This window comes from Eubalaena glacialis, chromosome 11 (assembly GCF_028564815.1).
Source record: "Eubalaena glacialis isolate mEubGla1 chromosome 11, mEubGla1.1.hap2.+ XY, whole genome shotgun sequence".
Taxonomy (NCBI): domain Eukaryota; kingdom Metazoa; phylum Chordata; class Mammalia; order Artiodactyla; family Balaenidae; genus Eubalaena; species Eubalaena glacialis.
Window position 1 is genome coordinate 15,412,374 of NC_083726.1, and position 12,178 is coordinate 15,424,551.

The 12,178-nt window shown below is 44.3% G+C and overlaps 1 protein-coding gene across 3 annotated transcripts in view; it reads right to left on the minus strand.

Moving 5' to 3' along the window:
- Positions 1–12,178, minus strand: part of ABTB3 (ankyrin repeat and BTB domain containing 3) — a 310,593-nt gene that overhangs the window by 105,642 nt on the left and 192,773 nt on the right. For all 3 annotated transcript variants that reach the window (XM_061204459.1, XM_061204460.1, XM_061204457.1), the window contains one exon: positions 1,252–1,456. In XM_061204459.1, coding sequence (XP_061060442.1) covers positions 1,252–1,456 — 205 coding nt within the window. The remainder of the gene's footprint in view (positions 1–1,251; positions 1,457–12,178) is intronic.

The window sequence follows — 12,178 nt, forward strand, 5'->3', positions numbered from 1 at the left end:
TAGGAGCCCAATTAAGCCCAGAAACAGGCATCCAGTGAGCGTTTCAAAACCACTTGGAACCATTTAACAGAGGAAAGTGCATTGAGCCCAAACTGGGAGTTGTTCAGCTATTTGCGGATAAGATCTCCAACAACAATAATAAAAGGGAACATTTATTGAGCACTTACTACGTGCTGGGCACTGTTCAATGCATTCAATCTTCAAACAGCCTTATGAAGGATTTATTCTTAGGACCCCTATTTTGTAGACGAAGAAACTGAGGCACAGGGAGGCTAAAGGCACTTTTCCAAGACACCCTGGCTTTTAATTGGAAGAGCCTGGATTTGAACCCAGAAGTCCGGATCACAGAGCCTGTTCTTTAACCACTCGATAAACAGCGTCACTACTGCAGTAGTTAGAGTGAACAAGCCTGTGTACACAGGAGGAGGGGCCTGATTTGTGAGATGCTGGGGAGAGATGTTCCCTTAGGAACAGGTCCACATCTCTGTGGACCTGTTCCCAGGGGAAGAGGGGACGCTTCCAGGCAGCCTGCTTTCCTGATGGTGGTTTGGATGCCTTGCCTCTGAGAGGGTGAAACCATCCTCAGAAAATCTTGGGATTTTCCAGGTAGAAGGCAACCTGGAAAGCGCTTAGTGCAGCTGCTCGTTTACAGGTGCGGAGGCTGAGGCATGGGGAAGTGGACGGATGGCGCTGGGGGGCAGCAGAAGCCAGGTCAGAGGGAGCTTCCTCTTCCAGGGAGCCCTCCCTTCCTTCTCTGCCATGAGGATTCTGCTTCATGGGAACTGCTATGCTGTCTCCTGCCCACATGAGAGGCCCACTTCTGGCTGAGCAAGTGTTATGGTTTCCCCCTGGAATCCCTAGGGCAGACAGGATGAAATGAAGATAAAACATCTCCCACCCAAGGAGCTGGTATCCCCCTAAGCTGCCTTCACAAGGAAGCCCGCTTGCACTGCAGAGGCCTCATCCCTCCAGATTTGCAGACCCTCTCTTCTGACTCAGGCCACTTTTATCCCAAACTGGACCAGCCCTATGCAAACCCATTTCAAAGATTCCACCCAGGTCTCTGATAACCCCTCAAGGTCATCTAGACCCCTCCAGTGAGTTTCTGGAAACTGGGCAGTTCTGACCCCCAGCATCCCTCTCCTCCCCCACTCCTGTACCACCCTGGAGGCAACACCTACTCACCGTAAGGTGGTGTTGCCCAGAAGGGAGCCCCTCTCTTTGGCCATCCAAAGCCAACACAAGTCTTACCTTTCCACCTGGAGGTTGACTTTGGAGGGCTCCACGTTGGGATTTTCCCATTCCATCTGCGGGCAGTGCATGAAATAGCAAAGGGTGTACAGGGCCTCGGGCTCCCAGTAGAGCGCCCCCTGCTTGTGGTGCAGGGGGGTGCCATTACCATGGTGCTTGGCGTTGAGGGGCTGCAGGTGATGCATTGCTCGGGACACCAGGTCACCTGTAGACAGAAGTAAGATTTCAGATCCTTCAGGCAGCCAAGACTTGCAGAGAAGATGTGCCTGGAGATCTCAGCAGAGATTTCCATCCTGAGATTCCCTCATTCAATGGGAGTGGTCCCATGAGACCTCCAGGCCACACATCAAGCAGAGAGGAAAGCATTTGTTCATTCACCACACGACTGTCAAGGGCTTACCAGGTCTGGGGTGCTGTTTCAAGCACAGAGGGCTGCTAAGATAACTCCAATCCTGCCCTTCTGGGACCCATTGTTTCTAACAAGGCACAGAAAGCCCTTTGTATGTGTCTGCTTCCGGCCTCCCTCACCTTGGGACACACCCTCTGTCACATCCTCTGCTGTAACCAGCACTGCCTTCTTTGCAGTCACAAGAACTGTCACTTGCCTTTAAGCCTGGGCATACACTATTCCCTCTATCCAGAACATTCTCTCTCTCCTCTTTTCCAGGCTAACTCCTACTGATTATTCAGGTATCGGCTTATATATTAATTTCTCCAGGAAGCCATCCTGGAATCTCCCCCACTCCCCTGTGTCTCATATCACACTGTACTTTCTTGGATACAGCATTTAGAGCACTGTGTCACAATATTCTTTGTCAGTCGTTTCCAACAACAGCGACTCAGTCCTAAATGACACTTATTATGCGATAGCACTAATTCATTTGATTCTCACAATGCCCTATAAAGTAGGTACCTTTATAAACCCATTTTACAGATGAGGAAACAGAGGCTCAAAGAGGTTAAATAACTTCTCAGGGGTGCACAGCTATGAGCAGCGGAGGGAGGATGTGACCCCGGCAGTCTGGCTCCAGAATCCATGCACTTAACTGTGCTCCTTGAGGGGCATGTTTTACTTTTCTCAGCACTGGCAAACCCTGAGAACACTCTGGTCTTTCTCACGCTTTCTCAGAAGGAAACCAGCCTTCTCCTTAATCAAACCAAAGCTGCATGCTCCCAGGTTGGCTATGGAGGGAAGATCCTCCTGTGGGATGCTGGCTGGGCCTGAAGCCCCGACTTTTCTTGGCTAAGATGGTGTTTCTCAAACTTGGATTGCTTGTAAGCGACCTTCATGAGTGTAGCTGTATCCAAACACCACCCGTACCATTATTTACTTAATCTTCAATGGACTCCTTTTGTTTTTTAAAATACATATATCTAAAAAGGAAACATTATGTCACTGCCATAAACGGAAAATCAGTATCACCTGCCATAAACAGAAGGTCATTGTGAAAGTTAACTTGATGAAAAGGAAACAGCATAATTAATTTATAGCTGAATTCTGGTCCTGCTTTCTACTGTTATAAATAACAAGTGAGAGAGTTGTTAGGGGCTCCTATCAAGTGGAGCCTTTCTTCTGAAAGCAATTAGAATTAAAATAGAATTTAAAAGAGTCACTCCCATGACCAATGTTATTTAAGGCACTGCCCCTGTCCCACTGGAAATCATCTCACGCACAGTGAGAGGTGTTGCACACTTGAGGAGACACTCCTCTAAGATATCTGTGATGGTGAATTTTATGTGGCAACTGGGCTAGGCTACAGTGTCCAGTTGGCTGGTCAAACACTAGACTAGATATTGCTGTGAAGCTATTTTTCACATGGGATCAACATTTAAATCAGTAGATTTTCAGTAAAGCAGATTACCCTCCATAATGTGGGTGGGCCTCATCCAGTCAGTTGAAGGAAGGCCTTAGGAGAAAAGATAGAGGACCTTGAAGAGGAAGGAATTCTGCCTTCAGACTCATGACTGAAACATCAACTCCTACTGGAGTTTAAAGCCCCCATTCCCAGTCCTTCATTGCCCAGCTGAAACCAAGCCTGCACAGCCCACCAGTTCTCTGCCATCCAGCTGTACTTTTTTTTTTTTTTTTTGGCTGTGTTGGGTCTTCGTTTCTGTGTGAGGGCTTTCTCTAGTTGCGGCAAGCGGGGGCCACTCTTCATCGCGATGCGCGGGCCTCTCACTATCGCGGCCTCTCTTGTTGCGGAGCACAGGCTCCAGACGCGCAGGCTCAGTAGTTGTGGCTCACGGGCCCAGTTGCTCCGCAGCATGTGGGATCTTCCCAGACCAGGGCTCGAACCCGTGTCCCCTGCACTGGCAGGCAGATTCTCAACCACTGCACCACCAGGGAAGCCCCAGCTGTACTTTTTAACATGACACTTTTTACCTAAAATCCAAACCCAAGAAAGTGAGGCTCAGTGAGGGGCAGAATTTTCTCCTCTGAAGGCCCAGGGCCTGCCTTCTAGGTTCCCATTTCCTATCTGAGGAAAAGGGCCACTTCCTCAAAAGAAGATTGACAAGGAGACCATTCACCCCCTCTGTGGGAGTGAGACTATGGAGATGAGGTCTCACCTGAGGGTGGAAATGGCAAATATTCCCCTTTCTCTTCCATGCCCATGGCAGACATGCTTAGTCAATCACAGAGCCCTTATCCACTAAGCGTAGATGCAGCCTTAAAAATCCTTCTTGAGGCAAGATTCCAAGTGACCACTATTTCTGATAGGAGTTGTCAGAGGAAAGGAAACTTCTATGTTGCCAGAGTCCTAAGGCCTCATCAAGATGACCTAACCAGAGTACAATCCACTAAGCTTAATATCTGAACAGTGATGCAGGAGTTAAACAGATAGCAGTGGGGCGGGGTGGTGGGAAGGTTTGCTTCCCTACACCCCTCTGCCTCTTATCAAGCCTAACCTAGAGTCTGACCCTCCTTCTTTCCATTTGCCAGAGCAGGAAAATATATGCAAGAACCTCAAAAAAGAATCAGAGAAGGAAATTCTCTTTTAGTGGCAGGTGGGCAGGGAAGATCCCCAGGGGACCTGCAGATGGAAAATGTGGAGAAACATGGCTCTACATGAACAACAGTCCCAGCTGCCATTCATTGAGCGCCTACCCTATACCAGGCACTGTGAAAAAGCACCTCACATGCATTGTTTCTAATCCTCACAAGGCTCTATAGGGTATGTTTATATTATTTTAGCTTTAGAGCAGTGATCTGCAACCAGGGTGATTTTGCCTCCCAGGGGATGTTTGGCAAAATCTGGAGATATTTCTGGTGCCATGTCCGGGGGGCTGTTACTGCATCTAATGGGTAGAGGGAAGAAATGTTCTTAAACATCCTACAATGCACAGATCAGTCCCCACAAGAAAGAATTTAGCCCAAATGTCAATAATGCCCAGGTTGAGAAATTCTGTTTTACAGATAAGGAAACCGAGGCTCAAGGTCACAAGGCAGAGATAAGATTCCCACCCGGGTCTGTCTGACTCTAATGTCTGTGCTCATCACCCTACACTGACCTGAGTCCTTCTTTCAGAGACATCCCGCTGCATCTGTGGCCAGCTCCAAGTCTATGATGGGGCCATTTGGCATTATGTAGCCAAGGTGTTAACGTATGCTCCTTTCCCTTGATTCAGTAATTCCATTTCTGGGACTCTGTCCCAATGTTAGAATCCAAAATGCAGCAAAATCTTCATGCACAAGGATTTTCACCCAAACCTTATTTACAGGGTCCAAAATTTGACAAAGAAACAAATGTTTGAAAATCAGAGCGTGGTTAAATAAACTCTGGTATGTGATAAAACTTATGCAGTTACTAAAAATGTTTACATAGAGTGGCAATAAATGATGAAAAGCTTTGTGTTGAAATGGTAAGTGGGGAAAAAAGTGAAATTCAAAACTGCATACAGAGTGATCAGGATTATGTTATTAAAAAATATGCTCTGGAGGGAGGGGCAAGATGGCGGAAGAGTAAGACGCGGAGATCACCTTCCTCCCCACAGATACATGAGAAATACATCTACACGTGGAACTGCTCCTACAGAACACCCACTGAACGCTGGCAGAAGACGTCAGACCTCCCAAAAGGCAAGAAAATCCCCACGTACTTGGGTAGGGCAAAAGAAAAAAGAAATAACAGAGACAAAAGAATAGGGACGGGACCTGCACCAGTGGGAGGGAGCTGTGAAGGAGGAAAGGTTTCCACGCACTAGGAAGCCCCTTCGTGGGCAGAGACTGCGGGTAGCAGAGGGGGGAAGCTTCGGAGCCACGGAGGAGAGCGCAGCCACATTGGTGCGGAGGGCAAAGCGGAGATTCCCGCACAGAGGAGCGGTGCCGACCAGCACTCACCAGCCCGAGAGGCTTGTCTGCTCAGCCGCCGGGGCGGGCGGGGCCTGGGAGCTGGGGCTCGGGCTTCGGTGCTAGCCGGGAGGGAGTCCGGGAAAAAGACTGCAGCTGCCAAAGAGGCAAGAGAATTTTTCTTGCCTCTTTGTTTCGCGGCGCGCAAGGAGAGGGGATTCAGAGCGCCGCCTAAACGAGCTCCAGAGACGGGCGCGAGCCGCGGCTATCAGCGCGGATCCCACAGCAACAGGGACGCAGAGGGAAAAACGGAGAGATTCCCGCACAGAGGCTCGGCGCCGAGCAGCACTCACCAGCCCGAGAGGCTTGTCTGCTCACCCGCCGGGGCGGGCGGGGGCTGGGAGCTGAGGCGCGGGCTTCGGTCGGATCCCAGGGAGAGGACTGGGGTTGGCTGCGTGAACACAGCCTGAAGGGTCTAGCGCACCACAACTAGCGGGGAGGGTGCACGAGAAAAAGTCTGCAGCTGCCGAAGAGGCAGGAGACTTTTTCTTGCCTCTTTGTTTCGCGGCGTGCAAGGAGAGGGGATTCAGAGCGCCACTTAAACGAACTCCAGAGACGGGCGCGAGCCACGGCTATCAGCGCGGACCCCAGAGACGGGCATGAGACGCTGAGGCTGCTGCTGCCGCCACCAAAAAGCCTGTGGGCGAGCACAGGTCATTCTCCACACCGCCCCTCCCGGGAGCCTGTGCAGCCCGCCACGGCAAGGCTCCTGTAATCTGGGGACAACTTCCCCGGGAGAGCGCACGGTGCGCCTCAGGCTGCTGCAACGTCACGCCGGCTTCTGCCGCCGCAGGCTCGCCCCGCCTCCTCCGTACCGCTCCCTCCCCCCGCCTGAGGGAGCCAGAGCCCCCGAATCAGCTGCTCCTTTAACCCCGTCCTGTCTGAGCAAAGAACAGACGCCCTCAGGTGACCTACACGCAGAGGCGGGTCCAAATCCAAAGCTGAACCCCGGGAGCTGTACGAACAAAGAAGAGAAAGGGAAATCTCTCCCAGCAGCCTCAGAAGCAGCGGATTAAAGCTCCACAAACAACTTGATGTGCCTGCATCTGTTGAATACCTGAATAGACAACGAATCATCCCAAATTTAGGAGATGGACTTTGGGAGCAGGATATATTAACTTTTCCCCTTTTCCTTTTTTTTGTGAGTGTAGATGTGTATGCTTCTGGGTGAGATTTTGTCTGTATAGCTTTGCTCTCACCGTTAGTCCTAGGGTTAGGTCCGTCCGTTTTTTTTTTTTTTTTTTTTTTTTTTTTTTTTTTTTGGCTTAAAATTTTTTTTTCCCCTAATAAATGTTTTCTTAATAATTTTTTCCTTATTTTCTATTTTTAAAAAAATTTTTAATAAGTTTTTTCACATTTTTTATTTAAAAAAATTTTTTTTCTTAATAAATTTTTTCTAAATAATTTTTTTCTTATTTTTAGTATAAAAAATTAATAAATCTATTTTTAAAAATTAAAAAAAATTTTTTTTTCTTAATAAATTTACTCTTAATAATTTTTTTTCCTATTTTTTATTATAATTGCTTTATTTTATTTTATTTTATCCTCTTTTTTTCTTTCTTTCCATTTTTTCTCCCTTTTATTCTGAGCCGTGTGGATGAAAGGCTCTTGGTGCTCCAGCCAGGCATCAGGGCTGTGCCTCTGAGGTGGGAGAGCCAACTTCAGGACACTGGTCCACAAGAGACCGCCCAGCTCCATGTAATACTAAACGGCGAAAATCTCTCACAGATCTCCATCTCAACATCAAGACCCAGCTTCACTCAACGACCAGCAAGCTACAGTGCTGGACACCCTATGCCAAACAACTAGCAAGAGAGGAACACAGCCCCATCCATTAACAGAGAGGCTGCCTAAAATCATAATAAGGCCACAGACACCCCAAAACACACCACCAGACGTGGACGAACCCACCAGAAAGACAACATCCAGCCTCATCCACCAGAACACAGGCACTAGTTCCCTCCACCAGGAAACCTACACAACCCACTGAACCAACCTTAGCCACTGGGGACAGATACCAAAAACAACGGGAACTACGAACCTGCAGCCTGTGAAAAGGAGACCCCAAACACAGTAAGATAAGCAAAATGAGAAGACAGAAAAACACACAGCAGATGAAGGAGCAGGGTCAAAACACACCAGACCTAACAAATGAAGAGGAAATAGGTAGTCTACCTGAAAAAGAATTCAGAATAATGATAGTAAGGATGATCCAAAGTCTTGGAAATAGAATAGACAAAATGCAAGAAACATTTAACAAGGACGTAGAAGAACTAAAGAGGAACCAAGAAACGATGACAAGCACAATAAATGAAATTAAAAATACTCTAGATGGGATCAATAGCAGAATAACTGAGGCAGAAGAACGGATAAGTGACCTGGAAGATAAAATGGTGGAAATAACTACTGCAGACCAGAATAAAGAAAAAAGAATGAAAAGAACTGAGGACAGTCTCAGAGACCTCTGGGACAACATTAAACGCACCAACATTCGAATTATAGGGGTCCCAGAAGAAGAAGAGAAAAAGAAAGGGACTGAGAAAATATTTGAAGAGATTATAGTTGAAAACTTCCCTAATATGGGAAAGGAAATAGTTAATCAAGTCCTGGAAGCACAGAGAGTCCCATACAGGATAAATCCAAGGAGAAACACACCAAGACACATATTAATCAAACTATCAAAAATTAAATATAAAGAAAACATATTAAAAGCAGCAAGGGAAAAACAACAGATAACACACAAGGGCATCCCCATAAGGTTAACAGCTGATCTTTCAGCAGAAACGCTGCAAGCCAGAAGGGAGTGGCAGGATATACTTAAAGTGATGAAGGAGAAAAACCTACAACCAAGATTACTCTACCCAGCAAGGATCTCATTCAGATTTGATGGAGAAATTAAAACCTTTACAGACAAGCAAAAGCTGAGAGAGTTCAGCACCACCAAACCAGCTTTACAACAAATGCTAAAGGAACTTCTCTAGACAAGAAACACAAGAGAAGGAAAACACCTACAAAAACAAACCCAAAACATTTAAGAAAATGGGAATAGGAACATACGCATCGATAATTACCTTAAATGTAAATGGATTAAATGCTCCCACCAAAAGACACAGACTGGCTGAATGGATACAAAAACAAGACCCATATATATGCTGTCTACAAGAGACCCACTTCAGACCTAGAGACACATACAGACTGAAAATGAGGGGATGGAAAAAGATATTCCATGCAAATGGAAATCAAAAGAAAGCTGGAGTAGCAATTCTCATATCAGACAAAATAGACTTTAAAATAAAGACAATTACAAGAGACAAAGACGGACACTATATAATGATCAAGGGATCGATCCAAGAGGAAGGTATAACAATTGTAAATATTTATGCACCCAACATAGGAGCACCTCAATACATAAGGCAAATACTAACAGCCATAAAAGGGGAAATCGACAGTAACACAATCATAGTAGGGGACTTTAACACCCCACTTTCACCAATGGACAGATCATCCAAAATGAAAATCAATAAGGAAACACAAGCTTTAAATGATACATTAAACAAGATGGACTTAATTGATATTTATAGGACATTCCACCCAAAAACAACAGAATACACATTTTTCTCAAGTGCTCATGGAACATTCTCCAGGATAGATCATATCTTGGGTCACAAATCAAGCCTTGGTAAATTTTAAAAAATTGAAATCGTATCAAGTATCTTTTCCGACCACAACGCTATGAGACTAGATATCAATTACAGGAAAAGATCTGTAAAAAATACAAACACATGGAGGCTACACAATACACTACTTAATAACGAAGTGATCACTGAAGAAATCAAAGGGGAAATCAAAAAATACCTAGAAACAAATGACAATGGAGACACGACGACCCAAAACCTATGGGATGCAGCAAAAGCAGTTCTAAGAGGGAAGTTTATAGCAATACAAGCCTACATCAAGAAACAGGAAACATCTCGAATAAACAACCTAACCTTGCACCTAAAGCAATTAGAGAAAGAAGAACAAAAAAACCCCAAAGCTAGCAGAAGGAAAGAAATCATAAAGATCAGATCAGAAATAAATGAAAAAGAAATGAAGGAAACAATAGCAAAAATCAATGAAACTAAAAGCTGGTTCTTTGAGAAGATAAACAAAATTGATAAACCATTAGCCAGACTCATCAAGAGAAGAAAGGAGAAGACTCAAATTAATAGAATTAGAAATGAAAAAGGAGAAGTAACCACTGACACTGCAGAAATACAAACGATCATAAGAGATTACTACAAGCAACTCTATGCTAATAAAATGGACAACCTGGAGGAAATGGACAGATTCTTAGAAATGCACAACCTGCCGAGACTGAACCAGGAAGAAATTGAAAATATGAACAGACCAATCACAAGCACAGAAATTGAAACTGTGATTAAAAATCTTCCAACAAACAAAAGCCCAGGACCAGATGGCTTCACAGGCGAATTCTATCAAACATTTAGAGAAGAGCTAACACCTATCCTTCTCAAACTCTTCCAAAATATTGCAGAGGGAGGAACACTCCCCAACTCATTCTACGAGGCCACCATCACCCTGATACCAAAACCAGGCAAAGATGTCACAAAGAAAGAAAACTACAGGCCAATATCACTGATGAACATAGATGCAAAAATCCTCAACAAAATACTAGCAAACAGGATCCAACAGCACATTAAAAGGATCATACACCATGATCAAGTGGGGTTTATTCCAGGAATGCAAGGATTCTTCAATATACGCAAATCAATCAACGTGATACATCATATTAACAAATTGAAGGAGAAAAACCATATGATCATCTCAATAGATGCAGAGAAAGCTTTCGACAAAATTCAACACCCATTTATGATAAAAGTCCTGCAGAAAGTAGGCATAGAGGGAACTTTCCTCAACATAATAAAGGCCGTATATGACAAACCCACAGCCAACATTGTCCTCAATGGTGAAAAACTGAAACCATTTCCACTAAGATCAGGAACAAGACAAGGTTGCCCACTCTCACCACTATTATTCAACATAGTTTTGGAAGTGTTAGCCACAGCAATCAGAGACGAAAAAGAAATAAAAGGAATCCAAATCGGAAAAGAAGAAGTAAAGCTGTCACTGTTTGCAGATGACATGATACTATACATAGAGAATCCAAAAGATGCTACCAGAAAACTACTAGAGCTAATCAATGAATTTGGTAAAGTAGCAGGATACAAAATTAATGCACAGAAATCTCTTGCATTCCTGTATACTAATGATGAAAAATCTGAAAGTGAAATTAAGAAAACACTCCCGTTTACCATTGCAACAAAAAGAATAAAATACCTAGGAATAAACCTACCTAAGGAGACAAAAGACCTGTATGCAGAAAATTATAGGACACTGATGAAAGAAATTAAAGATGATACAAATAGATGGAGAGATATACCATGTTCTTGGATTGGAAGAATAAACATTGTGAAAATGACTCTGCTACCCAAAGCAATCTACAGATTCAATGCAATCCCTATCAAACTACCACTGGCATTTTTCACAGAACTAGAACAAAAAATTTCACAATTTGTATGGAAACACAAAAGACCCCGAATAGCCAAAGCAATCTTGAGAACGAAAAATGGAGCTTGAGGAATCAGGCTCCCTGACTTCAGACTATATTACAAAGCTACAGTAATCAAGACAGTTTGGTACTGGCACAAAAACAGAAATATAGATCAATGGAACAGGATAGAAAGCCCAGAGATAAGCCCACGCACATATGGTCACCTTATCTTTGATAAAGGAGGCAAGCATATACAGTGGAGAAAAGACAGCCTCTTCAATAAGTGGTGCTGGGAAAATTGGACAGGTACATGTAAAAGTATGAAATTAGAACACTCCCTAACACCATACACAAAAATAAACTCAAAATGGATTAAAGACCTAAGTGTAAGGCCAGACACTATCAAACTCTTAGAGGAAAACATAGGCAGAACACTGTATGACATAAGTCACAGCAAGATCCTTTTTGACCCAGGTCCTAGAGAAATGGAAATAAAAACACAAATAAACAAATGGGACCTAATGAAAGTTAAAAGCTTTTGCACAGCAAAGGAAACCATAAACAAGACCAAAAGACAACCCTCAGAATGGGAGAAAATATTTGCAAATGAAGCAACGGAAAAAGGATTAATCTCCAAGATTTACAAGCAGCTCATGCAGCTCAATAACAAAAAAACAAACAACCCAATCCAAAAATGGGCAGAAGACCTAAATAGACATTTCTCCAAAGAAGAGATACAGATTGCCAACAGACACATGAAAGAATGCTCAACATCTTTAATCATTAGAGAAATGCAAATCAAAACTACAATGAGGTATCATCTCACACCGGTCAGAATGGCCATCATCAAAAAATCTAGAAACAATAAATGCTGGAGAGGGTGTGGAGAAAAGGGAACACTCTTGCACTGTTGGTGGGAATGTAAATTGATACAGCCACTATGGAGAACAGTATGGAGGTTCCTTAAAAAACTAAAAATAGAACTACCATATGACCCAGCAATCCCACTACTGGGCATATACCCT